Below are 14604 nucleotides of genomic sequence, written 5' to 3' on the forward strand. Positions count from 1 at the left end.
ATATGCTGCATACATTTATAATCTAACTACCAGGCATCTACTGTCACTCTGGTCTGGTTCTACTGCAAAGAGTTAAAGCTTCTAGAGTCTGGTGGGTTTCTTGCTGTTCCATCTGAAGACAAGAGGAAAGAGGTAAAAAAAACCTGTCACAGCCAGTTAGCCACAGCAGACCAAGTTCTCAAGAGAACATCTGCAAATTCAGCAGATAGATTCCCCTCCATCAGGCTGTGTCTCCGTGCCACAAGCCCCCTGTGCTGTTAGAGAAGATTCCTCCAAGCGCTCACATTTGAATCCAAATTACACACAAAGATTTCGGAGGACACATAAACCCATATCAGCCAGGTACGTTGAACTTATTGTTTTGCCCAAAGCAAACTTGGTTGATACACTTAGCAAATGTTCTGAGAAATACTATATAAAGATTTTCTTCCCTAAGCCTGTTTATCGAGGACTTCAAAACTCTGTGTCTGAATATTATTGTGATTGTGCATAATTTGGGAACAGCACTTGCTTTTCAGGGGTATGCTTTTTCACTTTGCAAAGGGAGACCCTGCAGATCAGTAAAAGAACAAAAAAAAAATAGATATATACAATATTGCAAATGAAATTTAATTTGCAAAATAAATTTAATTCTATCATAGATATCTGTGTTCATGCCAAGTTAAAAATAACTGCAAACTAATGACAGAATTTAATGGTCAGCAGAGAGCATTTAACAACTATGACTCTGTGCTATCCTCCAATCCGTTCTCTCAGTGTCCAATCAGTGCTGTTCAAACACCTTATCTCTGTGTAAATGAAATGTGGTTTGGGTTTGCTACCATTCATAAGATGAAATCATTCACTATTTGGTAGCATTCAGATTACTGTGAAATTACTATGAACATAGCATTTTTTTCTTGTTGATAACAAATCTTAAGATGAAACATCATGCTATACAACAGTCCTGATTATTTACTGCTCTCCTGGTTAAAATGATTTTGTTGCCTCATCGTGTAACTGGCAAATCATGCAGGTCAACAATTACTACACAGGGTCAACCAGAACAATAAGTAGTAAACAGTTTGGGAGAGACTCAGTGCCAAAACATAGTAATGTAGTGACATTGATAAGTCCTAGATTTACTAGGACCTAGGAGACAATACCTATGGGAGACTTGCTGCTTTACACAGAAGACAAGAATATCCCAAAGGATATGAAATGTTACTTGATATTGAGGTGCCTGAATCCTACCCTTTGTTTCTAAAACACATTCATCTTATAAAACACATTCTGAAATAAAACCCCACGTACAAAATTGGAATTATATCCATCTATTTCCGTACCAAGCGCATTTCAAATTAAATTAGCTAGTGCCTTTAAAAAACACCTCTCTTCATTTGATCAGTCTGTAAACAGATCTCCCAATGAATCCATCTAAATGTGAATTCCTTGTAATCTCTTCTTGCCACACAAACAACCATTAGCTGAAAACACCCAGCCCAAAATCATGTTTGATTTTAGAATAAGATAAGGGTGAATATCAATTTTCTTCTTTCTGTTACCTTAGCTTCTATCTCAGATCTCTACACTTCACTTCTCAAATATGGGGGTTATAAAAAGAATACTGGAATCCTCACTTATTTGTATAATCCTTGGAGCTTCATCTTTTATAAAAAAAACGAATACGATGAAGTATGACTCAAGTCACTTTAACTGGTAATTGTTTATGTAACTTCACCCTTCATTATTTATCCATCTTTGATTCTGATAGTGGCTTTTCCCCTCTATCTTAACTAATGCTAATCTGACTCCACAATGACATGGTTTTGATCATAAAGCCACCAAAAAAAAAACTTTAAACTTTTTTGTTTTAAGTTTAGATTTTCACCTTTTGGGCTCCTTGAAGCTGTTCAGGGTCAGATGAGGAATCGGTGGAGTTGGAAGGTTAGAGGTGGAGGACAGCACAATCAAGTATCAACCACACTGTATTAACACAACATAATTAGCATGAAACAACCTGGGAAGATAGATAAAGCAATTCCAGCAAGTGCCTAAGGAGCTACTCCTGTCAGAGAATCTAGGATAAACATTCTCTCCTTTACTTACTGAACTGCTTGCTTATGTAAAGTTCAAGAATTATTAAGGGATAGCAAGGAGGAAGCGTGTTCAAGTAAGTTTATTTAACTAGCAATTTCTGTGTGTCTATCAATCCCACCATCATTTTCATGGGTCACTTCTCCACTATTGATCTGCAGCAGTCTCTTCAGACAGTATACTCTGGACCGAGTACTGCTCAAAATTTGCAAAATAGTTTGGAACATTATGGACACTAATAATTGTCATATGTGGAGATTGTTTAAATATCTGTAAGAATATAAAATGAATGCCAGCATTCCAATTAAATTGCTTGACATTTTTAATACTTTTTTTAGACTTCAAATATAAACCAGCAGCCAAATGTAGAATACTAGTTTTAGAAAACACAGAGCACTAATTTACACATGTGCTTGTAGCATCTTCAGCATGGAAGACATATATTACTTTTTCTAAAGATCCTGTAAAAACAAAGAAGCTAAGTAACCACTCAATATGAAAGAAGAGACAAAGGAAATCTAACTCAGCAAATCAAATGTAGTGCAAGTTTCTGTAACACCACCATTTTTTTATGGTTTATAAGAAACAAGCAGCAGAGATTCCTGTTTAGCATATCACCTGACAGTAAATAACTTGGCAAATCTTTCTTCATGCAAATAATAAGAACAAAACCTGACATGTATACTGACAGAACAGGGTTCACTAATTTAATTAACTCATCACTGAACTTCATCTACTGTGCTGTACTTCTGAAAAGGAGTCTAGATGGAGAAAAAAGCTACCACCGTCAGGGCAGAGGCATTAGGACTGGTTATAAAGTCAACAGAACTTGACCACGATCACTGGATGACTCTGCAACGTAAAAAAGACAGCTATTAAACAGATTCTTTTTTACATAAACTCAGTAGCCCCAATGTGTACTCTGACCATGTGCTCTGTCCTAAGCACATCTGACCAGGCTCACCTGCCTTTGAAAGCATTTAAGAGCAGACCTGTATTTTAGCACAGCAGTTTGCGTACCAGCTTCTGGGCAGGCAGCACAGGCACATGGCACAACAGTTCCTGCTGTGCACAAGAACATGCACTGATAGCAATTTGATGTAGTCGGTGTCCTCAACTCCCATAATGTTACACTGTACACTATGTTATCCCACAGTCCCCAGGTTTTGATGTCACGTAAGTGGAAAACACCAACCTTTCCTTAAAAAAGAAACCCTGTCAGCCCTGGTTTTATGGTTAAAACAAAATGACAAGCAGGAGCAAGGAAAATATGAATCCTACAGATTTCAAAACATGGAATTGTTTTTTAAAATGTGAGGATTGTTGGGAATTTTTCTTACTTTCAAATTTTGTATTTGAAACCTAGTGCACACCTTTAAGTTCTTTGGATTTGGCAAAGGCTGGGACAGTGAATTTGGACATTTACTAAAAGGCACAACTCAGCTGTCACCAAGGGACTGTGCCAATGAACCGGCCAGTTGTTTCCCTCCCTTGTGTCTGTGCTTTCCAAAGCTCTCCCAGTGTTATTACCCAGGCTGACTACACAAACCCTTTCAGATTTTTGAACAAAGAGGTAAAATATACCCATTGAAACCTACTCATGAGAGCATGAGCAAACAGCAAACATCAATGATAAAGAATTTGATCACACTCAAACCACCTGTCAGCAAGAATCCCAAGCAACAAATTCACTTCAAGCAGGCAGTTCTTCACCGTGTGTGCAAGATTTACCCACCGACAAAAGCTTCTACCTCTGCTGCTTCAAAGTACCTACGTGGTAAGAAATACAGCTGGCACTAACTGCTCTTAAATGTCTTGAATAAATCTTGGTACCTTCCTTGTAAACCTTCAAAACGATAGAATCCCAGAATGGTTTGGGTTGGAAGGGACCCTAAAGCTCACCCAGTTCCAACCCCCTGCCACAGGCAGGGACACCTTCCACTAGACCAGCTTGCTCCAAGCCCCCTCCAGCCTGGCCTTGAACACTGCCAGGGATGGGGCAGCCACAGCTTCTCTGGGCAACCTGTGCCAGCACCTCACCACCCTCACAGGGAAGAGCTTCTGCCTAAGAGCTCATCTCAATCTCCCCTCTGGCAGGTTAAAGCCATTCCCCCTTGGCCTGCCCCTACAGGCCCTTGTCCAAAGCCCCTCTCCAGGTTTCTTGTAGCCCCTTTAGGCACTGGGAGCTGCTCTAAGGTCTCCTGGAGCCTTCTCTTCCCCAGACTCAACAACAACGCCAGCTCCCTTCCCCTGCAGATCCTGTGCTGCCTGCTGAGGCGGCCTGCGGGGCCCGGATGGCCCCAGCGCTCGAGCTCAACTTCCCCCTCACCCCCTTTTCCTCCCCCCTTCGCCGGCAGCCTCGGGGCAAGAAAAGGAAAAATTCCGCCTTGCGTCACCAGTCCCATGGTGACTGGTCCCACCGCAGTTTAATCCTTCCGCCGCGGGGCCACACTCACCCGCCTCCTGCCCGCTAACCCTCTCCAGCCCCGTTTCCGGAGTACTACAGCCAGGCCCGGCTGAGGGGCCAAGCTAGAACTACCGGCCCCAGCAGGCCGCGGGGCCGCCGTTTCCATGGCAGCAGGCGGGCCCGGAGCGGAGCGGTTCTCCGTCCCGGAGCTGCAGGGGGGTCCGTAGGGCGCAGGCACCGCGGCGTTGGGATTTTAGAGCTTAACGGGCCTTAGTTTGTACAAAATCCTGCGGAACAGGCACACATCTCACGCTTGATTCAGGCCCTGAATCGTACAAAAGGGTGTCTTTTAGGGTCTCAAAGTATGAACTGAAACGCAACTTCAACACTGTTCAAGCACTGCTAAACAACTCTTACAACAGTGTCTAAAGCGTATTTAATCTGCTTGTGTTTATTTTCCTCAGCTACGGACCCCAGTATGGCCCAGTCAGCAGACAAAATTTTGCTGGAGGTGGTGTCAGCTGTCAGTAATTCAGCGCTGCTTCAGCCAGGCTTCTCTCTCCTCAATTTTGATGGGCACACTTTCCTTTTTGGGCAGAAAGGATGGCCGAAGAGGTCCTGTCCCACTGGTGTTTTCCTCCTCGACATAAAGGAGAATGAGCTCAAAATGAAACCTGCCTTCTTCTCTAATGACTCCTGTTACCTGCCCCCTCTCCGCTACCCTGCCCTTTGCACACTCAGAGGCAATGCAGAGTCTGATGAGTACCAGTATATCATCCATGGTGGAAAAACGCCTAACAATGACCTTTCGGATAAGATTTATGTTATGAGTCTAGTAAGCAAAAATAGCAAGAAAACCACATTTCAATGCATTGAGAAAGACCTGGGTGGAGATGTCCCTGAAGCTAGATACGGGCATACAATTAACGTAGTTCATAGCCGGGGAAAAAGCATGAGTGTTATATTTGGAGGGAGATCATACACCCCTCTTGCAGAAAGAACCACTGAAAAATGGAACAGTGTAGTTGACTGTTTGCCATCTGTGTTTCTCGTTGATTTCGAGTTTGGATGCTGTACATCATACGTACTTCCAGAGCTTCAGGACGGACTTGCTTTCCATGTTTCAGTTGCCAGAAATGACACAATCTACATTTTGGGAGGCCATTCACTTCAAAATAATACCAGGTCCCCCAGCTTGTACAAGCTAAAAGTTGATCTCCCGCTGGGCAGCCCAGCCGTGACCTGCACCATCTTGGCAGGGGGAATATCTGTCTCGAGTGCTATATTGACTCAAACCAGTGATACCGAATTTGTCCTTGTTGGGGGCTACGAGTCTGACAACCAGAAACGGTTGGTATGTAACACCATAGTTCTGGAAGACAGTAATATACAGATTGTTGAAAGGGAAAGCCCAGACTGGACACCAGATATTAAACACTGCAGGATGTGGTTTGGCAGTGATATGGGCAAAGGATCTGTACTGCTGGCCATTCCAGGGGCCAACAAACAGTTAATCTCAGATGCAAACTACTTCTACATTTTGAGATGCAAGGGAGCAGAAGAGGACAAGGAGGAAGAACTGACAGCACAAATTAGCAGTCAGACATCTGCTGAAGACCCTGGAGACTCCACTCCATTTGAAGATTCTGAAGAGTTTTGTTTCAGTGCTGAAGCCAATAGCTTTGATGTTGATGATACTGACACTTACAATGAAGGTGATGAAGAAGATGAATCAGAAACAGGCTACTGGATCACCTGCTCCGCCAGTTGCAATATTGACATTAACACCTGGGTCCCTTTCTATTCAACAGAACTCAACAAGCCTGCAATGATCCTGTGTTCCAGCGGGGCTGGCCACTGGGTCCATGCTCAGTGTATGGATCTCTCAGAGACCATGCTCCTGCATCTCTCAGAAGCAAATGTCAAGTACTTCTGCAATGAGCACATTGACCTTAATAAAGGGCTACAAACTCCCAAAAAGGTGGTGCCCCTGAAAAAACAACCCATGAAACCACTGCGCAAAAAGACAACCATGAAGTTAACATCAGCAAAAAAGTCGTTTCTTCGGAGGTTGTTTTAATAGATTTACTCTGCTGGTTTGTATTCACCTGGAAGGAAATGAAATCACAGAGACAACTGGTAATGGTTGAAATAGAACGGGTATCTGAGCTCAAGGAGATCTTTTTATTTAGTTTCAATAATTTCAATATTTCAGTTGCATTTCAAAGCTCATAAATTTATTTTGTCTCTTGTGTGTATTTTTGTAATATCCAGATAGGAACCCCATCGTAGAGGGCATTGTGCAAACACACAGCCAGATGCCGGTAACTGTGTGCTGTATTTTATGCTACAACTTACTCCCTCATTATCCCCAGTGAGTTTAATGAAACTGCTGGTAGGATAAGATATTACCCCATGTATTGAATGATTATATGTCAGTTTTGACTACAGTTGTGAAATATCATCTTATAATAAAAATCAAACTGGTTTTTTGAACTGTGCTCAACAACTGCTTTGTGTTTGTATTTTTAAAAATCTAGAAAGCTAATAAAGTTTATAATACAAGTTATTGCATTTTTTTCACCTACACATGAGGTAAATCAAGCACTGTAAATCCCAAAATCTACAAAAGGACAGCATGCGTTCTTAGAAGGTCCATCTGAAGCCTGATAAGGGGTCTAGCTTCACACCCACCCCATGCTGTGAGCTCCCATTGACTTCAGAAGTTCCTTCTGATGAACAGGACTTTTATCATTTACTCCAGATCCTCCCCTATGCATTTCTTTCTCTGCTCTCCCAGGGTGACTGTAGAGTGTGAAAGCTTAAAAGTGCAAGCTGCGGGTCAGAGTGATTCACTGAGCCAGTGGAGCATTGTGAGGGTGGAAACAAATGCAGCTGGCTTCTCAAAGCACAAGAAAATTGGATTCAGATTGAAAAGGACATTGTCAAGGTTGAACAGCCCAAGAGTTTACTAAGATTTTTGTGGGTTCTTTTATTGACTATTTGTAAAGCCTCATAATTCTTGACCTTATTTTTTTTGATTTTTATTACTGCTCCAAACATCTTTTCCAAAAATCAATACCATCAGCTCAATGTTTGTGAGCCAACAACAATAGCTCAGTATACACAATCCAGCTCTCACTCTGGATCCCCAAATAGAAACGAAAAACAGGAGGAGCCGTCAGCCATTTCATCACTATGTGCAAACCCTGAGCAGCCACTCCTTTACAAAGCAGTATGTGTAGCACAGTATGCCTATCAACACAGTCATGCATGCACAGTACTCCTCTTAAAACCTTTGCAACTCAAGTCAACAGAAGAGGAAAGTAAAAGGCAACCATACAAAGTTTCTTTTTCCAACCTTTTCATGTGCTGAGGGAGCTTATAGTTCAGGTAGAGCTTGTAAATGGGAGGTATATCACCCTGACTCTTCTCTCACCAGTCTGATATTAGTATAAATTCATAGATTTCAGTGCCAGCTTTCTGTTTCTTTTGCCATGCTACTTTACGTAAGCTCCGAATACTTAGTGCTCTATGTTTTCCAACGAATAAATGAATATCTTGCCCATGTAAAGTCCCTTCAAACTGCTGAAATTCAATAGTCAGCATCCCCATCCTCTTTTGTAGGTTAGTCACAGGTCTTACTGAGCAGAATTGTCACTAAAATATACATTCATCACACACTCTTCATTTACATCAACCAAAAAAGAAAACCCACAATGAAACTGAAAGCCATAGCATCGCAACAGCAACAAAGGGAGACAATATACTCACACAACAAAACTCCACCCCTCGTCCCTTCACCATTTTACAACAAAAGACTACCCACAATAGCTGAACTCCCAGGCATCGTCCAGTACCAGGTTTTGCCTGTTAACTCTCCCAGTTATTGTCATTATGTCAAATTCCTCAGGCCCCATATTGTGTGACAAATTTGCCTGCTAGTGCAGACAACTAAAAAGATGGAAGCATTTTCCAAAGGCTCAACACTGGCCTAGCAGAAGTGCCAAGCCCAGAAAGCCAACCATGGCCTGGGCTGCATCACCAGCAGCATAAGCAGCAGGTCTAGGGAGGGGATTGTCAGCTCTGGGGCCCCCAAAACAAGAGCTTTTGGAGTGAGTCCAGAGGAGACCACAGAAATGTTCCAAGGGCTGGAGCAGCTCTGCTCTGGAGCCAGGCTGAGAGAGCTGGGCTTGTTCAGCCTGGAGAAGAGAAGGCTCTGGGGAGACCTTAGAGCAGCTCCCAGTGCCTAAAGGGGCTACAAGAAAGCTGGAGAGGAGCTTAGGACAAGGTCCTGTAGGGTCAGGCCAAGGGGGAATGGCTTTAACCTGCCAGAGGGGAGACTGAGATGAGCTCTTAGGCAGAAGCTCTTCCCTCTGAGGTTGGTGAGGCACTGGCACAGGTTGCCCAGAGAAGCTGTGGCTGCCTCATCCCTGGCAGAGTTCAAGGTGAGGTTGGACAGGGCTTGTAGCAACCGGGTCTAGTGGAAGGTGTCCGTGCCCATGGCAGGCGATTGGAACTGGATGACTTTTAGGGTTCTTTCCTACCTAAACCATTCTATGATTCTATGAAGTGACATTCAGGCTGAGATAACGCCTGGTAGCTCAGGCACTGGTGGCGTGGTTGCAGTATGTTGGGAGCATCTCCGTATTTCCAGAACTGACTTCAGCAGTCCCTAGGAGCTGAGAGCGTGTGACAAACACAAGCCCACACTGAGGCCTCTTCCAATTCTTCTATGAGTTGTCATTCTTTAAGGCTGTGGCTATCACAATTCAGAATCTGACTTTACAATATTCCTCATCAGGCACATAGCATTAGTTTATTGTAAGCTTAAACTGTGGGGTTTTTTTAATGGTTTATTTGAGCAGGAGGGAGAAATTGCTTGGTCAAACCACATCCCAGCCTCCCAGTGAAGGGCATTAAATCACAGCTCAGAGACTGTAGTCACTGCAGGAAGAAAAAGTTGTAAGTAAAGCAAAATATAATATTCCAAAGGACTCGAACTTAAGGAGATATATGAACATCAGCCTGTGAAGAAGACACTTGAGATAGCATTCAAGACTGAAGAAAGTGCTTAATTCCCTGGTAATTCTGATGACACTTTTGAGTCATATACTTGTAAGAGCATTGATTGTCTTCAAAAGCAGCTAATCAATACAAGACGGTTCTTCCTCAGGCAATTTCAAATTAGAAGATAAAATGAAGTAGATTTGAGTGCAGAAATAAAGCTCTAATGTATCTGCATCCAACTGACCGATGTGTTTTGTAGCCACAACAAGCAGCATCATGGTTCCTAGCCACATTTTAGCAACACTATGCTGTTATAATCAGCTTTTATGAGAATAATATATGGATTTTACTGCTATTGAAAGGTGCTTGGGCCCTGAACTACCTGATTAATCTACAAGAAAAGCACAGCACAAACTTTATTGGTGGCAATAAGGCATGTGTCATTGCTCAGAGTGACTCATTGCCCCAATAATAGACCATTGAAAGGAGTGGAAAGAATGCAACTGGGAGCCCAAAGCAAAAGGAAAACATTGACTTCAGATTGAAAAAGAATCTGTAAAGTTATTTACTGATATAATAAATGTATTAAAGACAGATAGCCTGGTTTACTTTTGTTTTTAATTATTATTATTACTACTATTATTATTACTATTTGTTGCTATAGCTTCCTCCTGTTTTTATTTCCTATTCTATCCCATTTCAGACAAGACTAACTTCTGGGAAGGGCTTGAGCAACAGCCTCTGAACATCAAACACCAATTTGGTGTCTCTCCTTCACCTTTGAAAATTGTGACACCGAAGCCTATTTTTTCTTTAAAAAAAGCAAGACAATAATCCTATAAACCCTCTGATTTCTCAGTACATACACTGGAAGTGTTCAAGGCCAGGTTGGACAGGGCTTGGAGCAACCTGTTCTAGTGAAAGGTGTCCCTGCCCGTGGCAGGGGGTTGGAACCTTCCAACCCAAACCAGTCTGGGATTCTATGATACTATGACTTTCTGAAGTGGAATAAAGGGAAGCTGCAAATAATGAACTGAAAGGTAGATTAGAGTTAATCTTTACAGTTCAGTCTATGATGAGGAGCCAAAATTTGATGCAAAGGATGCACAGAAGCCAGTAAAGAGGGTTAACATATCAGCATGGACATAATCAGCGCAAGGCTCATTTTAAACAAACAGCAAGATGGTATTTGTAAATGAAGCAAAAGTCATTTACAGACTAAAACTGATTTTAAATTAGTTTAGTTTTCTATCAAACAGTTGCCTGTGAGGAAATGTGCTGAAAGGACTGCTGAGAGTCACAGAGTAATCTTTATTTGTATTTATTTAATGAATTCCAAAAACAGGTCTGGAATCAAAGCTGACTCTGGGCATTAGAACAGCCTGAGTATGAAAAGCCTTGAATGAAAAGTAAGACTGATACCATGAAAACATAGAATCATAGAATCATAGAATCATAGAATCGTAAGGGTTGGAAAGGACTTTAAGATCATCTAGTTCCAACCCCCCTGCCATGGGTAGGGACACCTTGCCCTAAACCACGTGGTCCAAGGCTCTGTCCAACCTGGCCTTGAACACCGCCAGGGATGGAGCATCCACAACCTCCCTGGGCAACCCATTCCAGTGCTTCACCACCCTCACTGTAAAGAACTTCTTCCTTATATCTAATCTAAACTTCCCCTGTTTAAGTTTGAACCCATTACCCCTTGTCCTACCACTACCAGTCCCTAAGGAAGAGTCTCTCCCCAGCATCCTTGTAGACCCCCTTCAGATACTGGAAGGCTGCTATGAGGTCTCCACGCAGCCTTCTCTTCTCCAGGCTGAACAGCCCCAACTCTCTCAGCCTGTCTTCATACGGGAGGTGCTCCAGCCTTCTTATCATCCTCGTGGCCCTCCTCTGGACTCGCTCCAACAGCTCCATGTCCTTTTTATGTTGAGGACACCAGAACTGTATGCAGTACTCCAAGTGAGGTCTCACAAGAGCAGAGTAGAGGGGCAGGATCACCTCCTTCGACCTGCTGGTCATGCTTCTTTTGATGCAGCCCAGGATACGGTTGGCTTTCTGGGCTGCAAGTGCACACTGCCGGCTCATGTTAAGCTTCTCGTCAACCAACACCCCCAAGTCCTTTTCTGCAGGGCTGCTCTGAATCGCTTCTCCGCCCAACCTGTAGCTGTGCCCAGGATTGCCCCAACCCAGGTGTAGGACCTTACAGTTGGCTTGGTTAAACTTCATAAGGTTGGCATCCGCCCACCTCTCAAGCGTGTCAAGGTCCCTCTGGATGGCATCCCTTCCCTCCAGCGTATCAACTGAACCACACAGCTTGGTGTTGTCGGCAAACTTGCTGAGGGCGCACTCAATCCCACTGTCCATGTCGCCGACAAAGATGTTGAACAGGACCAGTCCCAACACCAATCCCTGAGGGACACCACTCATTACAGGTTTCCAACTGGACATCGAGCCATTTACCACAACTCTTTGCGTGCGGCCATCGAGCCAGTTTTTTATCCACCGAGTGGTCCATCTATCAAATTGATGTCTCTCCAATTTAGAGATAAGGATGTCATGCGAGACAGTGAACGCTTTGCACAAGTCCAGGTAGATGACGTCAACTGCTCTGCCCCTGTCCATCAGTTCCGTGGCTCCATCATAGAAGGCCACCAAATTGGTCAGGCAGGATTTCCCCTTAGTGAAGCCATGTTGGCTGTCACCAGCCACCTCGTTGTTTTTCATGTGCCTTAGCATGTTTTCTAGGAGAAACTGTCCCAAGATTTTGCCAGGCACAGAGGTGAGACTGACAGGTCTGTAGTTCCCTGGGTCTTCCACCTTCCCCTTCTTGAAAATGGGGGTTATATTACCCTTCTTCCAGTCATCGGGAACTTCACCTGACTGCCAGGATTTTTCGAATATGATGGACAGTGGTTTAGCAACTTCATTCACCAGCTCCGTCAGGACCCGTGAATGGATTTCATCAGGTCCCATGGACTTGTGCACATTCAGGTTCTTAAGATGGTCTCGAACCTGATCCTCTCCTACAGTGGGCCTAAGGTCTTCATTCTCACAGTCCCTGCGTTTGCTTTCCAAGACTTTCATGGTGTGGTCAGAGCATTTGCTGGTGAAGACTGAGGCAAAGAAGTCATTAAGAACCTCAGCCTTCTCCAAATCCATGGTAGCCAGTTCTCCTGATAGCTTCTGGAGAGGGCCCACATTGTCCCTAGTCTGTCTTTTATTTGCTACGTATCTATAGAATCCTTTCCTGTTATCTTTTACATCCCTTGCCAAACTTAATTCTAGCTGGGCCTTAGCTTTCCTAATCTGGTCCCTAGCTTCCCGGGCAATGCTCCTATATTCTTCCCAGGCCGCCTGTCCTCGCTTCCACCTTCTATAAGCTTCTTTTTTCCCTCTAAGTTTCCTCAGCAGCTCCTTGTCCATCCATGGAGGTCTCCTGGCCCTCCTGCTGCACTTTCTTCTAGTCGGGATGCAACACTCTTGAGCACGTAGCAGGTGATCCTTGAATATCGACCAGCAGTCTTGGGGCCCCCTGCCCTCTAGGACTGTATCCCATGAAACCTTACTAAGGAGGTTCCTGAAGAGGCCAAAGTCTGCTTTCTTGAAGTCCAGGGCAGTGAGCTTGCTGCATGCTCTTCTCACTGTCCTGAGGATCTCAAACTCAAACATCTCGTGATCACTAGAGCCAAGGCTGCCCTGGAGCACACATTTCCAACCAGTCCCTCCCTGTTGGTGAGCACAAGGTCAAGCATGGCACCTCTCCTCGTCGGCTCCTCTATTGCTTGAAAGAGGAAGTTGTCTTCCACACAATCGAGGAACCTCCTGGATTGCTTGTGCCGGGCCGTACCATCCCTCCAGCAGATGTCAGGATGGTTGAAGTCCCCATGAGGACAAGGGCCTGCGAGCGTGAGGCTGCTCCTATCTGTCTGTAGAGCACTTCATCCACAGTCCTCTTGATCAGGCGGCCTGTAACAGATCCCCACCATAATGTCCCCCATTGCGGTTTTCCCTTTGATCCTGACCCACAAACACTCTGTTACCTCATCACCCGTCCCCAGACAGAGTTCCATACTCTCTAGCCTATCACTGACATAGATAGCAACGCCCCCTCCCTGTCTGCCTGGCCTGTCTTTTCTAAACAGCCCGTAACCTTCCATTCCGACACTCCAGTCATAGGAGCCATCCCACCATGTTTCTGTGATACCAATGACATCATATTCCCGTAGCCTTGCACACATCTCTAATTCCTCTTGCTTGTTCCCCATACTATGGGCATTTGTATAGAGGCACCTTAGCCGAGCTCCAAATGCAGCCGACTCAATGGCTGGGGCAGCTGGAACATCTCTACATCGCTCCAAGCACTTATTACAGGTGCTGGCAACTGACCAAGAGTGTTGGGATGGATCAATGCTCCCCTCCCCCAACACATCTAGTTTAAAGCTTTCTTGACCAGCCTGGCAAGCCTCCTACCAAAACGGCTCTTCCCCTTCTTTGTCAGACCAGCTCCACCAGCCTCCAGTAGATCTGGCCTCCCAAATGGAGCCCCATGTTCTAAATAGCCAAACCCCTGACTATGGCACCACCATTCTAACCATTTATTAACCTGCCAAATGCGCCTAGCTTTTTTAAGGTCCTCCCCTTTGTCCTGGAGAATCTATGAAAAAACTATCAATCAATCATCTGAGCTCCAGAGCCCCTAACCACCTCTCCCAAGGCTCTGTAGTCCTTCTTAATGTTTTTCCAGGCTACTGCTATCTATATCTCTAGCACCTACATGGACCACAAGAAGTGGGCAATAGTCAGCAGGACTTACTAGAGCAGGCAGCCTCTCAGCAACATCCCTGATCCGAGCCCCCGGCAGGCAACACACATCAGGCCGGCAGATGAGTGCCTCTGTGCCTTTCAAAGTAGAGCGTGCAGTTGAAAAACCAGTAAGAAAGGCAAAGCTGAAAACTTAAATATTTATAAGACCTTTATTTTAAACAGGTTTCATGAATTAAGAAACTGTAATACATTAAGAAAAAGTAAAATAATGAAGCCATGTGGTGAGACAAAGCACAGAATTCAGTGGAGTCAGAAATCAGGATGCTGTAAATATCTCAAAT

The 14604-nt window shown here is 44.2% G+C and overlaps 2 protein-coding genes across 3 annotated transcripts in view; one reads left to right on the forward strand and one right to left on the reverse strand.

Annotated features, from left to right (window-relative positions):
* IFTAP (intraflagellar transport associated protein) overlaps positions 1–4594 on the reverse strand; it is a 41077-nt gene extending 36483 nt beyond the window's left edge. The window contains exon 1 of one of the 2 annotated variants that reach the window (XR_003991240.1): positions 1871–2091. The gene's annotated coding sequence lies outside the window, so the exon portion shown is untranslated. Of the gene's footprint in view, positions 1–1870; positions 2092–4532 lie in introns of those variants that run through there. The other variant, XM_030484789.1, reaches the window with a different exon arrangement.
* A 367-nt stretch (positions 4595–4961) lies between these two features.
* RAG2 (recombination activating 2) lies at positions 4962–6563 on the forward strand. The gene has a single exon (XM_030484228.1). The coding sequence runs from the start codon at positions 4962–4964 to the stop codon at positions 6561–6563; it is 1602 nt and encodes a 533-aa protein (XP_030340088.1).
* The last annotated feature ends 8041 nt before the right edge of the window (positions 6564–14604 follow it).

This window comes from Strigops habroptila, chromosome 4, assembly GCF_004027225.2.
Source record: "Strigops habroptila isolate Jane chromosome 4, bStrHab1.2.pri, whole genome shotgun sequence".
Lineage (NCBI taxonomy): Eukaryota > Metazoa > Chordata > Aves > Psittaciformes > Psittacidae > Strigops > Strigops habroptila.

Coding starts and splice junctions, on each gene's coding strand:
- RAG2 (XM_030484228.1), top strand. CDS start 4,962: ATGGCCCAGTCAGCAGACAAAATTTTGCTGGAGGTGGTGTCAGCTGTC.